The 22,200-nt window shown below is 46.0% G+C and overlaps 1 protein-coding gene across 5 annotated transcripts in view; it reads right to left on the minus strand.

Annotated features, from left to right (window-relative positions):
- The window catches only part of ACACA (acetyl-CoA carboxylase alpha), a 277,236-nt gene that overhangs the window by 71,613 nt on the left and 183,423 nt on the right, over positions 1-22,200 (minus strand). For all 5 annotated transcript variants that reach the window (XM_087956715.1, XM_087956703.1, XM_087956708.1 and 2 more), the window contains 4 exons: positions 19,574-19,843; positions 17,644-17,741; positions 16,126-16,246; positions 13,878-13,988 (listed from right to left, as the gene is read on the minus strand). In XM_087956715.1, coding sequence (XP_087812841.1) covers positions 13,878-13,988; positions 16,126-16,246; positions 17,644-17,741; positions 19,574-19,843 — 600 coding nt within the window. The remainder of the gene's footprint in view (positions 1-13,877; positions 13,989-16,125; positions 16,247-17,643; positions 17,742-19,573; positions 19,844-22,200) is intronic.

Raw genomic sequence — 22,200 nt, forward strand, 5'->3', positions numbered from 1 at the left:
AAATTCCTTGTGTGTCCAATCACACTTGGCCAATAAAGAATTCTGTTCTATTCTATTCTGTTCTGTTCTGTTCTGTTCCGTTCCGTTCCGTTCCACTCCACTCCACACCATTCTATTCTATAACATGATTAATCCAGCCAATTCCACATTCTATTTTGCAAGCCATGTTTGCTTGTGGGTGACCAACACCAAGTGAAGACAGGGGCACTCGCGATCTGTGAGAAATGCATTACAAACATGTTTGTGCGCACACACTTCCACAAATCCGTCTACTTTTCATCAGCGATACCTTCCTGCGTCTGGGAAGGAAACAGGGTTTTACCGACGCAAGTGTTCTGTGTCACTTCTTTATTTTAAACACTATTAAACACAAAGCTAGGAGGATTACTAACACCTCAGAGGACTGGTTCAAGGTTCAAAAGGCCTGAACATCCATTTGTAGAGTTCTGCACTTAGATTGCGGGGGGGGGGGTGTGTGTGTGAAGCAAATGTACAAGGCCCATTACTTGCACATGGAAGATGCATTTGGGGGATTCTGACAGACTTCCACACAAACGAGCCAGCCATTTGCTTCAGCTGCCAAGAGACAATTGATTCTTGGGCTGGATCAACCGAGGTACGATGTCGAGGTCATGGGAAGTGATCTGTTCTATGTTGCACTGGTGAGGCTGCACTGGCATACAGGTCGTCCTCGAGGTACGACCACAATTGTGCTCAAAATTTATGCGGCTAAGTGAAACATTTGTTAAGTGAGTTTGCCTCATTGTTACGACGTTTCTTGCCATGGTTCTTAAGTGAATCATTGCATTTGTTAAGTTAGTAACACGGCTGTTAAGTGAATCTGTCTTTCCCCATTGACTTTATGTCAGCATTCCAGAAAACCTCCACTCCAACAAATAACTCCGAGACAGACATCCTCTCCAAGGTTCTTGTTATTAGAGTGGTAAACTGGCACATCTGGGAAATCCCGAATCTGAAAGTTCTGGGTTTCCTTGCAATAAGTAAGAAACTACAAATCCACCCCCTACACCTCTCATGGCATCCCAGGCCCCAATCACCATCCGTCCCAATTTGAGACATCCCCTCACCCAGGTGCAGAAACCACATGACCTTGACTTAGAAGAAGAATGCTATTATATCTAATCACATACATTCCAAGAAATTCCCCCCTCACATTTTCCCAGGCTCAAGAATGTGGCAGTGTGGAAGCGTCTGGTGCTAATATGGCTTCCAAAGCTGACACTTTGCTTGTGAGAAGGTTGCAAAACGTGACCCCGGGACACTGCAACCATTATAAACATGAACCAGTTGCCAACCATCCGAATTTTGATCACATGAGCATGGGGATGCTGCAATGGTCGTAAGTGGGGAAAAACGGTCATAAGTCACTTTTTTCAGTGCCATTGTAACTTTGAACAGCCATAAGTCACTAAACGAACTGTTGTAAGCCGAGGACTACCACTACTCCTTTGGCCCCTACTGTCAAAAAAGGGTGCTGTTGAATTAGGCAGAATACATAGGAGAACCACCAAGATGGTGAGGGGCTTGGAGGCTAAGTCCTACAAAGCGCATTATCCTACTAGGTAACATCATCAGTGCAAGGGAGTGTGGGGTTTGGTCTCTGTTTATATACAGCCGTTTGCCCTGCCGATGTTGGCGGGGATGTGATATTCTCCTTGGTATTTCCTTGATTAGGGTATTGTCTTCTCCTTGGTTGTTTACCTGGTGTTAATCCTTGCTTATCTGAGCGTATGCTGCTGGAGGGAATGTTTCCTTCTTAGCTTTTTTTATTGTCCCTTTTGAATGGTGTGTAAATGTGGCTTGTCTCTGTGTGTCCACTGATGGCAAAACAGGGAGCAAATACCACATTCACTAGCACTGATTATGTTACTTGGTCGGGTAATGAGACAAGAAAACAACTAAGTTCAGAGGGACTCTAAGTTTCATCTGGTCTTGCTCATAGGCACTATGGTAGTCTAAATAGAGAAAACTAAAAGAAGATATTTAAAGGGCCATAGCAGAGAAGAAGGTAGGGATTTATTCACTGTAGTGCCTAAGAGCAAGACCAGCACCAACAAACTCTGGAGTCTTTAGTGGCCTCTGAGCTTAGTTGTTTTCTTGCAGATGTTTTGTTATCCGACTAGGTCAGTGGTCGCCAACTGTTGGGCCGTGGCCTACTGGTAGACCGTGAGAAAATTTTGATGGGCCACAGAAAAATCTCACCCCCAGAGCACCCCCACAAAGCAATTAATCCAGGCTGCGCAGAAACATAAGGCTGCGCCACCCAAATGGCCCACGGGAACCTCCCTGCCCACTCACTCCTTACCCAACAAACTTGCCTGCTAAATTGCTATTTTTCCTTTTTCGACCATCAGCTGTTCTGCTGTGCCTGGAGATTTAGATTAGCTAGGAAGCAGGAAATGGTTGCATTTCTTGCTTTCCAGCTAGTCTTTAGATCTTCGGCTCTGCTTTTAAGCACAGCCAAACCTCCCTTAGGACGGAAGGTTCTATTATTCAGTGCAGACTCATGGCAAGCAAATTTGAGAGACTGAGCGAGCCGATGGCAGATAGATAGATCACTGAATGATTCTGTGAGCAACTCAATCTGCCTGCCTGCTTTGCCTGATTTTGGGTAAAAGTTGCTCTTTTTTAAATAAAAAATTCAATATTTACATACATGGTGTGTTGTGAGTTAATTTTGTGAGTTTGCTTGCTAGCAAATTTTATGAGTTTGCTTGCAAGCAAATTTTATGTGACAGACTGAGCTAGCCAATGGCAGATAGATTTCTGAATGAATCTGTGATTCTGTGAGTAACTCAATCTGCCTGCCTGCTTTGCCTGATTTTGGGTAAAAGTTGTTCTTTTTTTAATAAAAAATTCAAATATTTATAATATTTACATACAAGCCATGCCCAGCCAGTCACATGACCACCAGGCCACATCCACAAAATAGGCCATATCCACAGAACTGGTTAGTGGTCCCCGGGATTTAAAATTATGAATTTGGTGGTCCCTGAGGTCCAAAAGGTTGGCGACCCCTGGACTAGGTAACATAATCAGTGATAGTGAATTTGGGGTTTTCTCCCTATTCAGCCATCAACAGACACACAGAGACAACCCATATTTACATGCCATTCAAGGGGGACAATAAAACAGCTAAGAAAGAGCAGCATATGATCAAATAAGCAGGGATTAACACCGGACAAACCATCAAGCAGAAAATAACATCCTAATCAAGGAACTACCAAGGAGAAAACTAATCCCCACCAAACTGGCAGGGCAAGTTACTTTACAGAAACAGGGAAGCAAACCCCACATTCCTTTACACTGATGACGTTACTTAGCCAGGTAATGAAATGTCAGCAAGAAAAACAACCAAGCTCAGAGAGCACCAAGGACCCCTCAGTTCAACTCTGAGCTACAAATAATTTCTTCTATTGGTACAACAGGGGCAAGTTTTACAAAAGGAGATGCATATCTGAAATAAGGAGGAATTTCCTGACTATGGGAGCTATGAAGCAGTGAAGAAGCCAGCCTCTTGAAGTCGTGCTCCGAGGATTTCAAACAAAGGCTAGAGAGGATAGTAGGAAGACCCTGGGATAGTAGGAAGGTTTTTGCCCTGGGCAGAAGGTTGGACTAGAAGACCTCAAAGGTCAATTCTAACCCTATGATATTTGTTTCAAGTGACAGAAGAGGGAGTCAAGCTATTCTCCAAAGCACCTGAGGGCAGGACAAGAACCAACGGGTGGAAACGAACCAAGGAGAAAAGCAACTTAGAACTAAGGAGGAATTTCCTGACAGTGAGAACAATTAATCAGTCGAACAACTTGCCTCCAGAAGTTGTGGAATGCTCCAGCACTGGAAGTTTTTAAAAAGATGTTGGATAACCATTTTGTCTGAAGTGGTGTAGGGTTTCCTGCCTAGGCAGGAGGTTGGACTAGAAGACCTCCAAGGTCCCTTCCAACTCTGTTATTCTATTCTGTTCTAAGTCAAGACTGCCTGAAAGGGCCATAATAACATCAATTAGTCTTATTTTAAAAACATCCGCATGACGTTTGTCATTTAAATATACATTTCCGAATACATTCTCTCTCAGAACATGTCTTTTAATCTACACCTTGTTATGTTTAAACTGCCAAGCGTGGCGTAGAAGCGCTCGAAATATGAAGTCAGGTTAATGTGTACATCAAACTAATGTTTGTGACAGAGGAAGAAAAAAAGATAATAAAACCTAGGCATGTCAAGACACTTCCAGGTATATATACGGAAAGCCACAGCTTCATAACTCATTTGGAACGAAAAGAAGGCAAACTATAATCTACATGTTACTGAATTCTGACAATACCTATGGCACAAAGCCGTTGATCTTATCCCAAGCCACACTGTGTTAAAACAAACAGCTTGTGTGTGTGTGTGTGTCTAGCGTGGGAGTTTGCAGCCTGTGTTTGGATAGAAAGTTGATTTGGGGAGGGAGGGGAAAAAAATACAAAAAGGCTCAGCAGAAGTTTAGATTAAAATTTTAGACAAATGATCCCGGTGTCCTTCTCTTCTCCCGCCCTGCAAATTCTGCCTGGGGGCTCCATGCTATTTCTATGCAAATAACAGCCTCATACTTTCTATCTTATTATATCCACTGGAGCTGCAGTGACGCGACCCGAAACATGAGCGAGAGGTAGGCAAGAGAGAGAAAGAGAGAGACACACAAGAGAGAGAGAGAGAGAGAGAGAGAAGGAGAGGGAGGGAAAAAGGGGGGAGGGTGGAAAGAGGCAGAATGGATGCTCGGTGAAGTGTGAAAAATATTGTCAGGAGTGAGCAGCAAGAAAAAAATACACTCGGGAAGAGAGAGAGAGAGAGAGACAGAGAGAGATAGAGAAACAGAGAGAGGGGAGGGAGGGAAACAGAGAGAGAAAGAGAAAGAGAGACAGAAAGAGAGAAAGTGATAGACACACCAAGAGAAAGAGAGGAGGCACAGAGAGAGAGAGAAAGAGAGACAGAAAGAGAGAGAGAAAGAAAAAGAGAGAGATGGAGACACAGAGAGACAGAGAGACAGAGAGAAAGAGACAGAGAGAGAGACAGAGAGAGAGACAGAGAGAGAGACAGAGAGAGAGACAGAGAGAGTGATAGAGACAGAGGGACAGAAAGAGAGACAGAAAGAGAGAGAGAGACACACACACAGAAAAAGAGTGAGGGACAGAGAGAGGGGGGAGAGAGAGAGACAGAGAGAAAGAGAGAGAGAACAAAAGAGACAGACAGAAAGAAAGAAAGAGACAGAGAGAGATGGAGACAGACAGAATGAGAGAGAGAAAGATACACAGAGAGAATCAGAGAGAGAGAGACACAAGAAAACTATTGCTGGCATAACCTGTTTATTTCAAAGCCTCTCTCCTTCCTCCTCCTCCTCCTCCTCTATCTCCACCGCCCCCATGTATACATTGTCATCTTTTAAAATTCATTTGGCGTCAGGGGGATCATGCACCATCCATTTGCCATCACCGTACCATTTGCATTTCATGCCTCCTGGTTTTTGATGGGCTGGTACTTTGATGCAGTGGGGAGACATGGCATTATCATTATTTCAATTTTCGGGGGGGAGGGGGGAGCGAGGATGGTGAAGAGGGAGGAGGGTCAATGAGTGGGATGCAGCATGTGCACGCACATACACACAAATAATTGTATACAGAGAAGCAGGAGGATGAAAGCGGGGGGGAGGACACACCAAGCTTCCCTACACGCTTTGCAAATACTGAAGACAAAGGGCAGGCAGAAATATCTCTGCACAACCACAGAGAGATGTGTACCACATACTCCTGCCAGAAAGTCGTTCTCTCTTGGCAGTTTCCAGGTTGCCACCATATTCCTTCGGCCAAGGTGCAGGTGGACAACTTCACACAGGTTTCTGCACTCCAATCAGAAGGAAGCTGTGGACACAATGTCCCCTTTCCGTTCCCCCTCCTCCCCTAGCCATCTTCTCTTCCCTTCTTTCCAGTTTCTGGCCAAAGCTGGTGGATGGGGTCCTTTTTAAGGCAGTGGGGGAGAACAGGGACCAGTCCAGGGGTCTGGGGTGGACTCGGACGGGGGTCCTGCATCTGATGCAGAGATGGGGCCAAGACCATTTGGGAGTTGTGTGCTGACTCTGGAGCCTCCAGAGTCTGGCAGCAGCGAGGTAGAGGAATAAGGGGAGCGTGTTCCCAGTGCGCGTGTGCGCAGAGCTGCCAGAAAGCAAGAGCAGCTGAGACAAAAGGGGTGACTTGGGAGTAAGGCTTGAAGGTGTTTGCCCCTTCCATAAAGTATAAAGGACAGGCAAAGGTGATGAAACCTTTGAAGGAAGCAAAGTCGTTTGCTCTGTTCGGATTAAACCTTGAAGCTCTGTGTGGACTTTGTACTTCGGTTGGTTTTTTATAGTTACTTTGGCACTTTAGTTGTTGGCAGTAATTCAAAGGAGAGAAAGGTGGGTGCTTATCTCGAGGGACTGCTTGGGACTCATTATTGGCTGGGAATGAATATAATTCCCAGCGTTGAAATAAAACAAGAGTTGTTTTAACTTTAATTAAGTGTGTGCTTAATTATAGTCTCAGGAAGCCTTGGTCAGAACAAGAGTCTCCTCCTTTTCCTCTACCTGTCCTAACCGAAAGCTCTATCAATTGTGGAGACGACTGGAAAACTTGCCCCTTACCATAGAATCTCCTCCTGGTACGCTATGCTTCCCATCCCCCCGCCAACTGGAAGCTCTTCTCAAAACTGTGGCGCTGATTGGCGACAGGAAGCCACAGCAGAGGGATGAAAGAGCCATATGCGGCTCCAGAGCTGCGGGTTGCTGACCTCTGCCCTAGACCAGTGGCTCCCAATCTTTTGGGCACCAGGGACCGGTTCCATGGGAAAAGATTTTTCAGGGGCACTGGAGGGCGTGCGGTTTTGTATGCTGCCTACATCCCATGGATGGGACTTCACTTATTTGTGTGGCTCGGTTGCTGGCATGCCGCAGCCTAGTGTCGGGACTGGGAGTTGGGGATTCCTGCCCTAGACCGTGTTCAGACTCAAGTGCCTGCTGCTCTGCTGCTAACTCAAGTTGAGCTGCGCACACCTGCCCACGCTCATTCCAGCCAGCCACTCAAAGGGGCCCAATTCCAAGTAAGCCAAAGCCCAGTCGTGGGCCGCAACCAAGGGGTTGGGGACCCCTGTTCTAGTCCAACTCCCTGCTCAGGCAGGACACCCTCTTCCAGGGGTCCCCAACCTTGGTCACTTTAAGACTTGTGGACTTCAACTCCCAGAATTCTCCAGCCAGTGCTGGCTGGGGAATTCTGGAAGTTGAAGTCCACAAGTCTTAAAGTGACCAAGGTTGGAGACCCCTGCCCTATACCATTTCAGTCAAACGGTTGTCCAATCTCTTCTTAAAAACTTCCAGTATTGGAGCATCCACAATGTCTGTAGGCAAGTCGTTCCACTGTCATCTGCACTAAAAATCTGTAGAGATTCTCAGTCATCCAGGTCATGATTTCCCAAAGGTGCTTTTTTCAGAAGGCAACTGAACTTTCTGTTTTTTCTTTGAAGATGTTTAGCTTCTCATCCAAGAAGCTTCTTCAGCTCTGACTGGATGGTGGGGAATGGAAGGATTTATACTCCTTGCAGACAGCTGGTCATTTGCATCCTTTTAGGATTGTTGAAGCCCTTGGAGGTTTATCTGTGTCCTCAGGGTCACCTGAGTAGTGCTCTTGGTTCCTGTAGCCTGTAATTCCTCCTCCATTTCTACTCCCACAGTATACAAAGGGTGCTCATCCCAAATTGTATAGCTAAAAGTCTGTCATCCAGGTCATGGTTGTCCCAAAGGTGCTTTTTCAGGAGGCAACTGGACTTTCTTTGTTTTTCTTTTGAAGTCTTGACATCTGTATATCTTTCACTTTGTCTTCAGAGCATGACAGCCATTACTGAATTAACAGTTTGTGGTTATTGTTCAGTTGCTAAGTCATGTCCGACTCTTCATGACCCCAAGAACCACAGCACACCAGCCCTCCCCCCTTGGCCTCCCTTGTCTCCCGGAGTTTCCCCAAATGTTCATTGTGTCGATGACACCATCTAACCATCTCATCCTCTGCCATTCTCTTCTCCTTTTGCCAAATTAACAGTTCAGGCTTATTCTTTAAATGAAGTTGTACTTTGTTTTGTTTGATGTGGTATGGGGTGTTTGGGGGGGGGGGTTATTGTTGTGAATATATTATTTTCCTTGTGTTTTCCACTTGGGTAAGAGGTTGAAAGGAAATAAATATTTGACAGGGGTAAAGAGTCGATAAATAAATAAAGCCATCCATCCGTAACTTGAGTTCACAGCCGTATGGGTGGATGCGATACCGAGGGTGAATTATGGAGCATGTGATCACTCCAATTAGAGCCTTCTGGTCATTATTTAAATCTCACCAGGAATGGACTATAATGACTCTGCAGCTTTGATATCAGGTTGAGAAGCAAATAATGCGGATCATTGGTTGCTTCTGTTCCCTAGCAGATTGCCGGTGATCCAAATCAAGCCTATTAAATTCTTCTATTTGTAATTTTTCTGGTCTTCCTTCTAATCTCATACAGGTCATCCTCGACTTACGACCACCATTGAGCCCAATATTTCTGTTGCTGTTGTGGTTCGCCGGCAGCCGGTGCAGCCGGCAGCGGAATCAGACAGTGGAGAAGAAAGGGGACCAGACAGGGAGACTGGAGAGGACTTGGATGAGGGTCTTGTGTCTGATGCAGGGATGGGGCCAGGAGCATCTGGGAGTGGGGTACTGACTCCGGAGCCTTCGGAGTCTGGCAGCAGTGAAGCAGAGGACCCAGGGGAGCCTGTTCCCAGCGTGCGTGTGCGCAGAGCTGCTAGAAGGCAAGAGCAGCTGAAGCAGAAGAGGCGACTCAGGAGTAAGGCTGGGAGGTGATTGCCCCTCCCATAAGGGATAAAAGTCAGCCCTCGGTGATGTGCTCTTTTCAGGAAGCAAAGTAGTTCGATCATCATCCTTGAAGCTCTGTGTACTTTGGTTGGTTTTTGTTCTTGTACTTCGATTGGTTTCTTTTATAGTTAATTGTATAGTTCTGTTTTTGGCAGCATTCCACAGAACTGAAAGGTGTGTGCTTATCTTGGGGGACTATTTAAGATTAGTTCTGGCTGGGAATGAAAACAATTTCCAGCCTTCCAATAAAATAGGTTTTACTTTTAAAACAAGTTTGTGATTAATTACAATTGACGAAGCCTGGGTCAGAACAATTGCCAGTTGAGACAGTTGTTAAGTGAGAGGAAATAACGATGGCCGTATTTGATAACACCGTCAACCAAAAAAAACCATAGCGTGGGTTGAAGGGTACAGGTACTCCTTGACTTACAACAGTTCGTTTAGTGACCGTTCGAACTGACAGCACCGAAAAAAATGCAATTTATGACCTTTCTTCACATTTATGACCATCCCTGTAGACATGTGATCCAAATCAAGGCACTTGGCAACTGGTTCCTATTTATGACGGTTGCAGTGTCCTGGGGTCACGCCATCCCCTTTTGCGACTTTCTGACAAGCAAAGTCAATGGGGAAGCCCAGATTCACTTAACAACCATTTTAGTAATTTAATAAGTGCAGTGATTCACTTAACAACTGTGAGAAAGATTTTGGAATGGATGACTGAGGAATTCTGGGAGTTGAAGTCCACAAGTCTTAAAATTGCCAATTTGGAGAGCCCTGCTTTAGAGCTTCAACCTAAAAGCCTTGAATGTGGAGGCTATATCTGGCCTACCAAACATCCACTCTATGGTAGTACCTGCCATAGCTGGAACTCTATGATCCTGCCATAGCCAGCATGCCATCCACAGAGTCACATTTCTCATGCCATGTAGCCCTGGTCCATTCAGCCCAGCACTATGGCTGACAATACAGAGAGTTCTCAACTTGCGACCCCATTTAGACCTGAATTTTCATTACTAGGCATAGCAGTTAGAAATAGCAATAGCATTTAGGCTTATATACAGTGGCGCCACGAACTAGAGGTGGAGCTCTTGCCTCACAATCAGGAAGCTGTGAGTTCGATCCTAGGAAGAGGCAGATATTTCCCTCTCAGGGCACGTTGAGAATATATCTGCTGAATATAACTCTGCATTGATGACAGGAAGGGCATCCGTCCAGTAAACACTCAGCTCCATTCAGTTGCCCAGACTCCACACCGCAAGGGATTATGGGTCATTAAAAGGAGATGATGATGATGATGATTTAGGCTTATAGAGCACCCCGTAGAGCTTTATAGCATTCTCTGGCCAATTTACAATGTAGAAACATTATTTATATACTTGTATAACAATCTGGGTCCTCATTTTACTGATCTCAGAAGGATGGATGACCGAGTCAGCCTTGAGCCTGTCAGGATCGAACTCCAGGCTGTGGGCAGAGTCTGCCTGCAATACTGCACTTTAACCACCATGCCACCAGGGCTCGAGGTGAGTCACACCCGATTTTATAAGCTCTTTTTGCCTCAGTTGTTAAAGCAAATCACTACAGTTGCTAAGTGAATCAGGAGATTGTTAAGCAAATACAGTTTCTCCTATTAGCTTTGTTTGTTGGAAAGCAGAAGGGAAGGTCAGAAATAGTGATCACATGACCCTGGGATGCTACAACCATCATAAATACATGCCAAGTGCTAGAATTTTGATGCTCTGTCCATGGGGATGCTGTGATGGTCGTAACTGTGACGACTGGTCATAAGTCACTTGTTTCAGTGCCACTGTAACTTTGAACAGTCGTTAAACAAATCAGCTGTGGTGGTGCAGTGATTAAAGTGCAGTACTGCAGGCTACTTCTGCTGGCTGCCGGCTGACTGCAATTTGGCAGATTGAATCCCACCAGGCTCAAGGTTGACTCAACTTTCCATCCTTCTGAGGTCGGTAAAATGAGGACCCAGACTGATGGGGGTCATATGCTGACTCTGTAAAAACTGCTTAGAGCAGGGGTCGCCAACCTTTTTGGACCCCAGGGACCCCCAAACTCATACTTTTAAATCCCGCGGACCACTAATATGAATTTTAACTGATGGTGGCTGCAGGAAAAAAAGTCTGCAGGAAAATTCTCCACCCCATTTTCCTACCGATCGATCATTCTTTATGTGGGATCGCCGGATATCGATTCCAGCTCCATTCTCAGGAGGAGAGAGAGAGAGAGAGACTTTTGGCTTCATGCAAGGAAAGCAGCAGAAGCAGCAAAAGTCTTTCTTTCTCTCCCCCCAAACTCCGCCAGAAGGGCGTAGCCTCTTGGAGCAGGATGCCTTGCAGGGTCCCAAAGACTCATTTCTGGCAGAGTTTGGGAGAGAGAAAGAAAGACTTTTGCTGCTTTCCTTGCGTGCAATCAAAAGCAGAAGAAGAAAGAAGCGGAAAGAAGCAGCCCGGTGACCAGGACAGGCGCGTGGGGCGAGTGAGGCAAGTTCCCCCGCTCCGCCTTTCCCCCCCCTCTCCTCACTACCTTGTGTTGTTCGCAATGCAAGCGACACAAGCCTTGTGTTCCTGCGGGCCATGTGGGTGGTGCAGCCTTGTGTTCCCGCACACAACTGCTTTGGGGAGTGCTTTGGGGGTGCCATTTCTCTGTGGACCACCAAAATTCTCTCGTGGTCCATTAGTGGTTCCCGGCCCACTGGTTGGCACAACCACTGGCTTAGAGCACTGTAAAGCACTATAAAACGGTGTATAAGTCTAAGTGCTATTGCTATTGATTGTAAGTCAAGGACTACCTATATTACTCACCATTGGCCACTTTTTGGAGAACCCCGGTATAAAAGCTGCGTGCTGCATTCCCACTGAATCACAGCTTATCCCTTCCCAGCAAAGGCACAAAATCAAGATATCTTGGACTGACTTGGTCCTTGGGCTGCCCAAATTCTTCAGCAAAGATTCTATCGCCCGAACACCGATTCTTAAAAAGCACAACTCGCACAAGCAGATCTTCCCCCACCCCCCCGCCCAGGGGCCAAACCGATGCGTCTCCATTTTTTATTATTTTTTTTAAGTGCATTGCTTAACTCTCGGGCGCTGATCCCTTTGCATCAAAGGAAAGGTCTCCATCTCCTTGAACCTTTGGCTCAGGGTACCACAATAGTCACAACATTCCCTTCCAATCTTTGTCGTGGCTGTGCTGCAAATCCCCGGAATCAGATTGCTACCCAAAGAAAGAAAAATAAAAGTGGAATTGCCCTTCCCTCCCCCCCCCCTCTGCCACCTGCTTCCCCTTGTCATCTCCTCCTCCCCCCACCCTCACACAATCCACTCTGCCTCCGTCTCTAATTCAAGGGCAAATTGTTTCTCTCTCCTGTTCACAAGAACTGGGCTCTTGAGCATAAATTTCAAACAGCTGCTGCCTGGGTGGTGTGGTGATTTAAGAGCCGTAGCCTTTGACTCCTGCTTCCAACCCTGTTTAAAACCTAAAGTGGGATGGCTAGGAGGTTGGGGCATTTTCAACCCCAGGGGGACAATTCATTCAGGTATATTGCACAAAGGCTGCAAACAAGCCAGCCTCGCTTTTCTCTGAAGAGAGGGGGGTCATTATTCTGCAGGAGAAACAGCAGGCTGGCCGAGAAGAGCGCACTGATCTAAATAAAACAGAAGCGGGGGTTTGGACCGCACAATGGGCCACTCGGCTCGCAGAAGGACCGGGAGGGGGGGGGGAACAACACACAAGGCAAGAGAAAGCTTTTCGATTCACGTCTCGTGCCTTTTCCACAGGCCTTGGGATGCGCGTGGGGCCGCTGAAAGTGCCTCTTTGAGAGTTGCAGGATCCAATATGGGTTGTTCTCCAAGGCCAGTGGTTTAGGCTTCCGAGGTTTTGAAGTCGTGCTGAAGCCCATTCTCGGGGAATTTCTTTCTCTCCAGAATGTTCTTTCCCCAGACCATAATTAAGCACACGCTTAGTTAAAAGAACTCTTTGTTTTATTTCAACGCTGGGAATTATTTTCATTCCCAGCCAGTAATGAGTCCCAAACAGTCCCTCAAGATAAGCACCCGCCTTTCTTTGCTGTGAAGTGCTGCCAGCAATGAGAGTGCCAAATGAATTATAAAAAAAACCAACCGAAGTACAAAGTCCACAAAGAGCTTCAAGGATTAATCTGAACAGAACGAAGGACTTTGCTTCCTGCAAAGATTTCTGTACCTTTGCCTGTCCTTTATACCTTATGGGAGGGGCAATCACCTCCCAGCCTTACTCCCAAGTTGCCCCTTTTGTTTCAGCTGCTCTTGCCTTCTGGCAGCTCTGCACACACGCGTACAGGGAACAGGCTCCCCTTGTTCCTCTGCCTCGCTGCTGCCAGACTCCGAAGGCTCCAGAGTCAGCACCCCACTCCCAGATGGTCCTGGCCCCAATTTCTGCATCGGACGCGGGACCCTCGTCTGAGTCCTCTCCAGACTCCTGGACTGGTCCCCTGTTCTTCCCCACTGTCCAATTCCGCTGTCATCTGCACAGGCTGCTGGTGAGCCACAACACAGAATGGGTGAAGATGGGCTATTCTATGCATGGGGTGCCTGGATGTGTTGCAGCTTTTTAATTTTTGTTTAATAGCTGGCCATCAACACCCCAATCAACAACTGAAGAGCCCCAGGACACAGAATGGCACACAGAATAGCCCAAAGCACCCATTCTGGTGAAAGAGAAGTTCCCGGAAGATGGGATCCAGCATGAGTCCAAAAGCTCGTAGACAAAACCTCAGATCCCAGTGATCCACCCAGATGGGATCCTGCAACATTTGCCTTCATTCATCTTTGAGAGTTGTTGTCCAAAGCAATGGGCTGGCTGGGGAATTCTGGGAGTTGAAGTCCACAAGCCTTAAAGCTGCCAAGGTTGGAGACCCCAGTTTTAAAAATCATGATCCACAAAAAAAGAAAGGCTTACTTTGTTGAGCGCTCCAGCACCGGTCAAGATTATATGTGAATTTTCCACCTGGATTGTCCTTTGTCCCAGCCGGACAACGTAAGCCCCAATTCCGATGGCACGGCAGGTCACCTAAAAACAAGATACATCCAAACGTATGTTCAGATCGATTCTGCAAAAACGGTGAACTCTTGGCGCACTCCATTACATAAATGCAAGGAAGCACCAGAACAGCAATGGGCTGCTTATTGTTGAAGCAGAATGCCCACCGATACTAAAAGAAGCCTCCTCTACAGCCAATGCATTCGCTTCATGAATAACATGCCTAATTTGGCCTGGAGAGCGAAGTGAATGTCTCAAATTCTGGAAAAAGACAACCCTTTATAATGGGAACAGGTCTGGTGTACTGGTGAAGGTGCTGGACTGGAAACCGGGAGACTGTGAGTTCTAGGTCTCCCGTAGGCATGAAAGCTGGCTGGGTGATTTCGGGCCCATTACTTCCTCACAACCCAACACAGCTCATAGCATTGTTGTCAGGAAAAGAAGAGGAGGGGAGGGAGGAACGATGTTTGCTACCTTGAGTTGATGGGGGAGGAGAGAGAGAGAGGAACAGGAAGAAGGAATGCAGGCAGGCAGGAAGAAAGAGGGAGGGAGGGAGATGATAGATAGGTAGATAGATAGATAGATAGATAGATAGATAGATAGATAGATAGATAGATAGATAGATAGATAGATAGATAGATAGATAGATAGATAGATAGATAGATAGATAGATAGATAGATGATTGGATGGATGGATGGATGGATGGAGATAGATGAATAGAGATAGATAGATAGATAGATAGATAGATAGATAGATAGATAGATAGATAGATAGATAGATAGATAGATAGATAGATGGAAAGGTGGGAAGAAGGCAGGCAGGCAGAAAGAGGGAGGGAGGGAGGGAGACACAGTCAGACAGACAGACAGATGGAAAGGATGGAAGAAGGCAGGCAGGCAGGCAGGCAGAAAGAGGGAGGGAGAAAGGAAGAGACAGAGAGAGGGGGAGGGAGGGAGGGAAAGGAAGAAGGGAGGGAGGGAGGAAGATAAAAAGAAAGAAAGAAGGAAGGAAGGAAAGGAAAGGAGAAAGAAGGAAGGCAAGCAGAAAGAAAGAGGGAGGGGAAGGAAGAAAAGGAAGGAGGGAGGTAGGAAGAAAGAAAGAAAGAAAGAAAGAAAGAAAAAAGAAAGAGGGAGGGAAGGAAAGGAAAGGAAGGAAGGAGGGAGACAGAAAGGAAAGAAAGAAAGAAAGAAAGAAAGAAAGAAAGAAAGAAAGAAAGAAAGAAAGAAAGAAAGAAAGAAAGAAAGAAAGAAAGAAAGAAAGAGGGAGAGGAAGGAAGGAAGGGAGGGAGGGAGACTAATGATAAATAATCCCCAATTTACTTCCCATAACGGGATGGGGAGGGGTAATAGTTGTCCCAATAAAGGACTTGTCAATAAACTCTGAATACCAAGCCATGCCAAACTTATTCCAACCTAAACAAGACTCAAGGTCTTCCAATGATCTGGCTGGGTGTGTCATGCAAAGGGAGCCCCCGTTGCACCATCTCCCCAAAACTGAATCAAAACAGCCCTCTCTGATGTCACCGCATCTAGTCCACATCGCAAAAATCCTGCCAAGACCTTCTTAGCCTCTTCCATGGTTCCCTCTCTTCCTTAAGCGAGACCCACACGAGAAAGGGGCAATGAGCAGCCAGGGCAGAGGTGGGATTCAGCCGGTTCTGACCAGTTCTGGAGAACCGGCAGCGGAAATTTTGAGTAGTTCGGAGAACCGGCAAATCCCAGCTCTGACTGGCCCCGCCCCCATCTGCCTCCCGAGTCCCAGCTGATTGGCTGGGTCTTCTTGTGCTGCCCTGCACAGGAGAACGGAGCTGGAAAGCAGGTCAGTGGGGTGGGGAGGGAATGGGGATTTTGCAGTATCCTTCCCCTGCCACGCCCTCCAGGCCAGGCCAGGCCCACAGAACTGGCAGTAAAAAAAAATTCAAATCCCACCACTGAGCCAGGGCATAGATGGAAAGAAGGGTTCTGCCAAGGCTTCCACGGTTTTTCACCTGGCACATTGGAGATCTACCAAAAGTTGCACAAGTAAGCACATCGGCTGGTGTGGGGCCAACACACTTGAAGCCCTGCTGGTTACAGCTGCTTGAATCTAGGAGGCCAACGAATGCCTCATCTTCCCAGTCTTCTCCCCTCCCAACTTCACCATCCCATCTCACAATTGTGGATTTACCAGGTTGATGGTGATGATCTCTTCATAAGCAAGGGAGGATTCTCCAGCAATCATGCCAGATCCGCGCAGGTTCTCGGTCCCCAGGCCATCTTCTTTCCCAATAATATCTGTAATTTTATACCTGACACGGGGAGGAAGGAAAGATCAGGGAGCAATAGAGGAAACACCCCTCCCTGCACCCACCCCACAAATTTATATTTGGCACTAAGAAGATACTAGTAGTTCCTAGCTGGATTACTATGTAGCATCCTCTGGATCTACACCTACACAACTCACATCCTCCTTGTTGGATTGCTATTGATATTTAATACATAAATAACATTCATTATAGCCGAAGACCAACGCAAAAACAAATCGAAACAAACTTAACACAATCCAAAAACATAATCTCTCTCTCTCTCTCTTCTCCCTCTCTCTCTTTCCTTTCTCCCTCCCTCCCTGTTTGTGGGTCTTATGTTGAGGTTAGCCCAAATAGTGCACAATTTTTGAACCACTCGCATTAAGAATGCATAAAAAAAAAAGTTCTGGGACACTTGTGGAATTGATATTTCCATGATATTCACACCAGTTTTATTCACAAAACTGTGGCCATGGCAGCCCATAGTCATGTGATCATGATGTTCTGATGTTTCCTACAGCTTCCCACAAGCAAAGTCGATGGGGAAGCCTGCAGGAAGTCGGAAGTTGCTCCTGCTGATTTTTCGCTTGCTCATTCTGTTTACCTGTTTAAGTAGGTAAACATTTGACTTATCACTGACTTATTCTTTTGCCACTGCAGTTATTTTTCTTCCGATAATATATTCTCTTCTTAGAAGATTACAGTAAAAAAAAATATGGTCAGCCTAAAATGTTACGTTCGTTCTAAAATTTAATGTTCATCAACTTTCTCTACCTTTGTCTCTAGGGCCGCGTTGGCGAACCTATGCCATGCGTGCCAAAGGTGGCACGCAGAGCCATTTCCCCCGGCACGCGAGAGGTCGCCGGGAAGAGCCCCACTGCGCATACATGTGCTACCACCCAACAGCTGATTGTCGGTTACCTGGCATGCATGTGCAGGGGGTGGAGAGAGGGTGCGCGGGAGACGCACTGCATGTGAGGGGATCGCGCATGCACGCACAGACATGCCGCGCAAGAGGGGGAAGTTGTGCGTGCATGCGCAGGGGGTGGGGGTGGGGCAGTGTGCATTGCCTTCTGGGTGCTAGCACACGCGTGTGCAATTATCGGCAAGGGAGCCGAAGAAGGTTAGCCACCACTGCTCTCTTAAGTCCACATATCTTCAAGTTGCCAAGTTTGCAAAACACTGCTCTACAATGTGTGTGTGTGTGTGTGTGTTTGTGTGTGTGTTGTAGTCACCGCCACTCTTACTCTTTGGGATTGGGATTTTGCCATTCCTACCAAAATGGACATCTGCTGGAGAGTCCTGAATTGGAGGAGGACAGCAAGGCTGCAACTTTTGAACTGAATGCCTCTGATTATGGGACTTTTCGCTCTTCTCTCGAGGACCATAAACGTACGTACCTTGATTCTCCTTCGTCTTCCACATGTTCACAATGTACTGAATTCAAGGCACTGACTTTCTTATAATCTTGAGGAGTTAGGTACAGATACTTGAATCCCTGGAAAAGGGAAGGGGGTGAAGAAAAGAAATAAAATAGCATAAGGGAAGTTCTGCTATTCTTATCCCAAATCTGTACTGCACATCCAAATAATAACATCTGGCAATCCTCCCCCCCTCCCACACACACACACACATTTGTTAAAATAACTATCCATGATTTGTGGCTGCAAATGACATTAAAGAGACTTTTAAGATTCACGAGATTAACTGAATGACAGTGATTTCAGTTGTGCATTAAAAACAAATCAGGTTTCTAGTTCTCATTGTGACTGTCAACTCAAAAAGATTTCTCTGGTCTTTTAGACTAGAGTTGACAGCAGAAAGGGAGTGGGGGAAGTAGTGCATTCCTTAAATGCTTCATAGATAATTGCTAGGTGGCCGAAGCTTCTGGCGCGCAAGATTATTACTGGAGAACATGACTGATGACTCTTGGCTATGGATGTGTCCCACTGGAGAATATACATCCAGGGGGTGGGGGAAGACCAGGGTCAAGGGTGAGATGAATGATGCGTCTCAGTGTCGGCTGCACCCAGGTAACGCTGGCATGTTCACTCCTAATAAATCTTTTTTTTTTAACTCTGAGAGACGTGGCTAGAGACTCATGATTTGAATGGGGGTGGATGCCAGAGCCCTGACAGTTAAGTGAATCATTGCAGTGGTTAAATTAGAAACAGGGTTGTTAATGAATCTGGCTTCCCCACTGATTTTCCTCGTTAGAAGATCGCAAAAGGTGACCACATGATCCAGGGACACTGCAACTGTCATAAATACAGGCCAGTTGCCAAGTGCCCCAATTTTAATTAGGTGATCAAGGGGGTGCTGCAATGGTTGTATGTCTGAAAAATGATCACAAGTCATTTTTTCTCTCCAGTTCCACTGAACCTTCAAACTGTCACTAAATCAGGGGTGTCAAACCCAAGGCCTGCAGGCTGGATTCGGCCTGCGATGTGGTCGGATCCCTCCCACGTGGCCATCCTGGTCTACCCAATGAGAAGAGGGAATTATCAGGCTAGCGTGGCTCCGGCCCGGCCTACTCAGTGTGAAGAGGAAACATGCCAGCAGTTTGGGGAGCGGCGTTAAGCTGGGCACACCCACTAAGTTGGCCACACCCATCCAGTCTGCCATGCCTAACCAGCTCCTCGAGCGGCCCTCAATGAAATTGAGTTTGACACCTGATGGAGCCCTCAATGAAACTGAGTTTGACACCCTACAGTAAATGAACGTTTGTAAGTCAAGGTCTACCTGTACTAATTCTGCTGAGACTACGTTTTGCGGATTCATTGGCTGCAGTTCTTGAAAGTAACAAGTTGTCTTTTGTGCATTTACATGCATGCACACACCCAAGAGAGTGAGAGAGATACATTTTAATTTAAATTACATTTCCCCTCTGAAAACTTATCCCAACTCCACGTCATACCATCAGGGGTGGCCTTCAAAATTTTTAGCAAGGAGTTCTCTTCCCGGTTGCTGAGTAAGTGTGATCATGGTGGGCGTGGCCTAGTTGGCCTCCTGCACCACAGCGGGGGGTGAAATGGCTTCCCCAGGCTCCGGAGGCTCTCTGGAAGCCAGAAACATTTCTGGCCTTTCCAAACTTCCAGGAGGCCCGATTTTCACCTTCCCCGAGCCTTCGCGTGTGCCCTGCACTTACTGGCATCCAAAACGGGCTGTGTGGGGACACCTGGGAGGGGTTGGGGTGGGGTGGGCGGAGCCAGCCAGCAGTAGGATTTGGGGAATCTCCAAACTGTACATAATCTTACCTAGGGGCTCTCCCGAACCCTTGAGAGCCCCCAGCAGCCCACCCCTGCATACCATGCTTCCAAAGATCCTTACCTTATAGGGGTTGGCTGGATCTTCCCATGCAACGTGGAACATGTGACGAATTTCTTCAGCCAAGCCAATCCTGGCCCCGCTGTTGGCAGCGACATAAACCCGAGGGATACCCTCTACCCGAGCCAGCTCTGATGCTCTGAGAAAAAGCAAGTCTTCTTGGGGACCGAAGGATCCGATCTTATACGTGATGTCATTGCTAATGACGACGACGTCTCGGCCATCTGGATACTCAGGGGTCCTGAGAGTCATGCGCCAAGCCACCATTCCAATCTGCAAGAACAAGAATTGTTGATGTTACATCGTTGATTTTTGCTAGGATTAGAACGCTGTTTTTCAAACTTGGCAACTTTTAAGTTGGGTGGACTTCAATTCCAGGCCAGCGTGCCTTGAATCTCCCAGAATCACCCAATCAGCATGCTTTATGAGGGGTTGGACTTCAACTCCCAGAATTCCGTAGCTAGCATGCTTTAAGATGGGTGGACTCCCATTCCCAGGATTCCACAGCTAGCATGCTTTAAAATGGGTGGACTTCAAGTCCCAGAATTCCACAATATGCTTTTAGATGGGTGGACTTCAACTCCCAAAATTCCAGGCCAGCATGATTTAAGATGAGAATTCCCCAGTCAGCATGCTGCACCGAGACAAAGAGACCCCATTTTGGGAAGCGGAAGTTTTTAGAACGGCATCTGAATTGTGTCCATTTTATAAGCATATTAGTAAGCAAGGTCAAGGTACAGTATATAAGCTTGGATTCAAAGAGGACAGAACAAAGCATCTAAGTACAATCAGGTTACATTAAATAAAAAAAAATCAAGTGAAGCTGAACTCCGGGTGACTTCATGACACATCTATGGAGATTTCCTGGCAACGATATTGACATGCTATGTCATTGTCTTGTTTGGGGTTTGTTTTTTTAACAACTATCCAATTTAGTCTACAATACTTAAATTTCCTCTCCCATCCAAGTACTAACTAAGGTCTGATCCTGATGGCATTCAACCCCAGACATTGTCAAATGTGGGTTCAACTCAAAGATTCATCAACACTAGAGGGTTCAAGCTACATAACAGTAGTTTGTGTTAGTACAGAGAGATTTGAGTAGACAAAACTAAGAATGAAGGTTGATTGTATGCATTTAAAAATTGTGAACTATAGCATAAAGCAAAGTTAAAATTATTTCACCTCCTTCTAGGAATTAAGTTTCAATAGACTCAACGGGATTTGCTTCCATGATTGCTCTATTTTGAGATGCAAACATGTTGCCAAAAGCAATATCCCAAAATCTATTTCTATCATTCTCTAATTTTGAGAATGAAATCTTAGGTTACAATGATATGAAATAGGGATACATGATCATCTTTGGCTATGTTTAATGATCATTACTGACTGACTGCTCCATGCAATATTATACAATATTAACATTGCTTGGAGGGAGATGGATGGATAAGAAATACGAAGTATAAATTATATAATATAAATATATTAAATGGTTTGTTGCACAAACAGCCAGATCTTTAGACTGGTTTTTCATTTTTTATCCACCTGCTGAGTCCTTTCCCAAGAACCTGGGATAGGCAAGTGTTGATGTTTGATGGTGTTAAAGCTGCCATTGTAGGATGTAAGCTGTTCCATGTAAAGTTGTCTTTTGCAATTGACTGATGGAGATTCTGTCAATGCCGATGGTGTTCTATGTCTATGGAGATTCTCAGTCATCCAGATCAGGGGTCGCCAACCTTTTGGACCTCAGGGACCACCAAACTCATAATTTTAAATCCCAGGGACCACTAATCAGTTCTGTGGGTGTGGCCTAATTTGTGGGTGTGGCTTGGTGGTCATGTGACTGGCTGGGCAGGGCTTGTATGTAAATATTATAAATATTTATATAAATATGGAATTTTTTATTAAAAAAAGAGCAACTTTTACCCAAAATCAGGCAAAGCAGGCAGACAGATTGAGTTGCTCACAGAATCATTCAGTGATCTATCTATCTGCCATCGTCTACTTGAGTTTGTCACATAAAATTTGCTTGCCGTGAATCTGCACTGAATAATAGAACCTTCAGTCCTAAAAGATGATCTAAAGACTAGCTGGAAAGCAAAAAAATCCAACCATTTCCTGCTTCCTAGCTAATCTAAATCTCCCGGCACAGCAGAACAGCTGATGGTCAGAAAAAGAAAAAAAAAAGGAAAAACAGCAATTTAGCTGGCAAGTTTGTCGGGTAAGTAGTGAGTGGGCGGGGAGGGTTCCTGCCGGCCATGTGGGTGGCACAGCCTTGTGTTTCTGTGCAGCCTGGATTAATTGCTTTGGGGGAGGGTGCTCTGGGGGTGAGATTTCTCTGCGGCCACTAAAATTTTCTCGCAGTCCACCAGTGGGCCACGACTGGCGACTGCTGATCCAGATCACGGTTGTCTCAAAGATGCTTTTTCAAGAGGCAGCTGGACTTTCTTTGTTTTTCCTTGAAGACATTTCACTTCTCATCCAAGAAGCTTCTTCAGTGGATGAGAAATGAAACGTTCTCAAGGAAAAAAAAAAAACCAAGAAAATCCAAAGCACCTTTTGGGACAACCATGACTTGGGTGATTGAGAATCTCCAAAGACAGATCTAGTTGCAAACTTTTTATACAACT

Source organism: Notechis scutatus, chromosome 1, assembly GCF_049901735.1.
Source record: "Notechis scutatus isolate UNSWTSFEM ecotype Mainland chromosome 1, rNotScu1.2, whole genome shotgun sequence".
NCBI lineage: Eukaryota > Metazoa > Chordata > Lepidosauria > Squamata > Elapidae > Notechis > Notechis scutatus.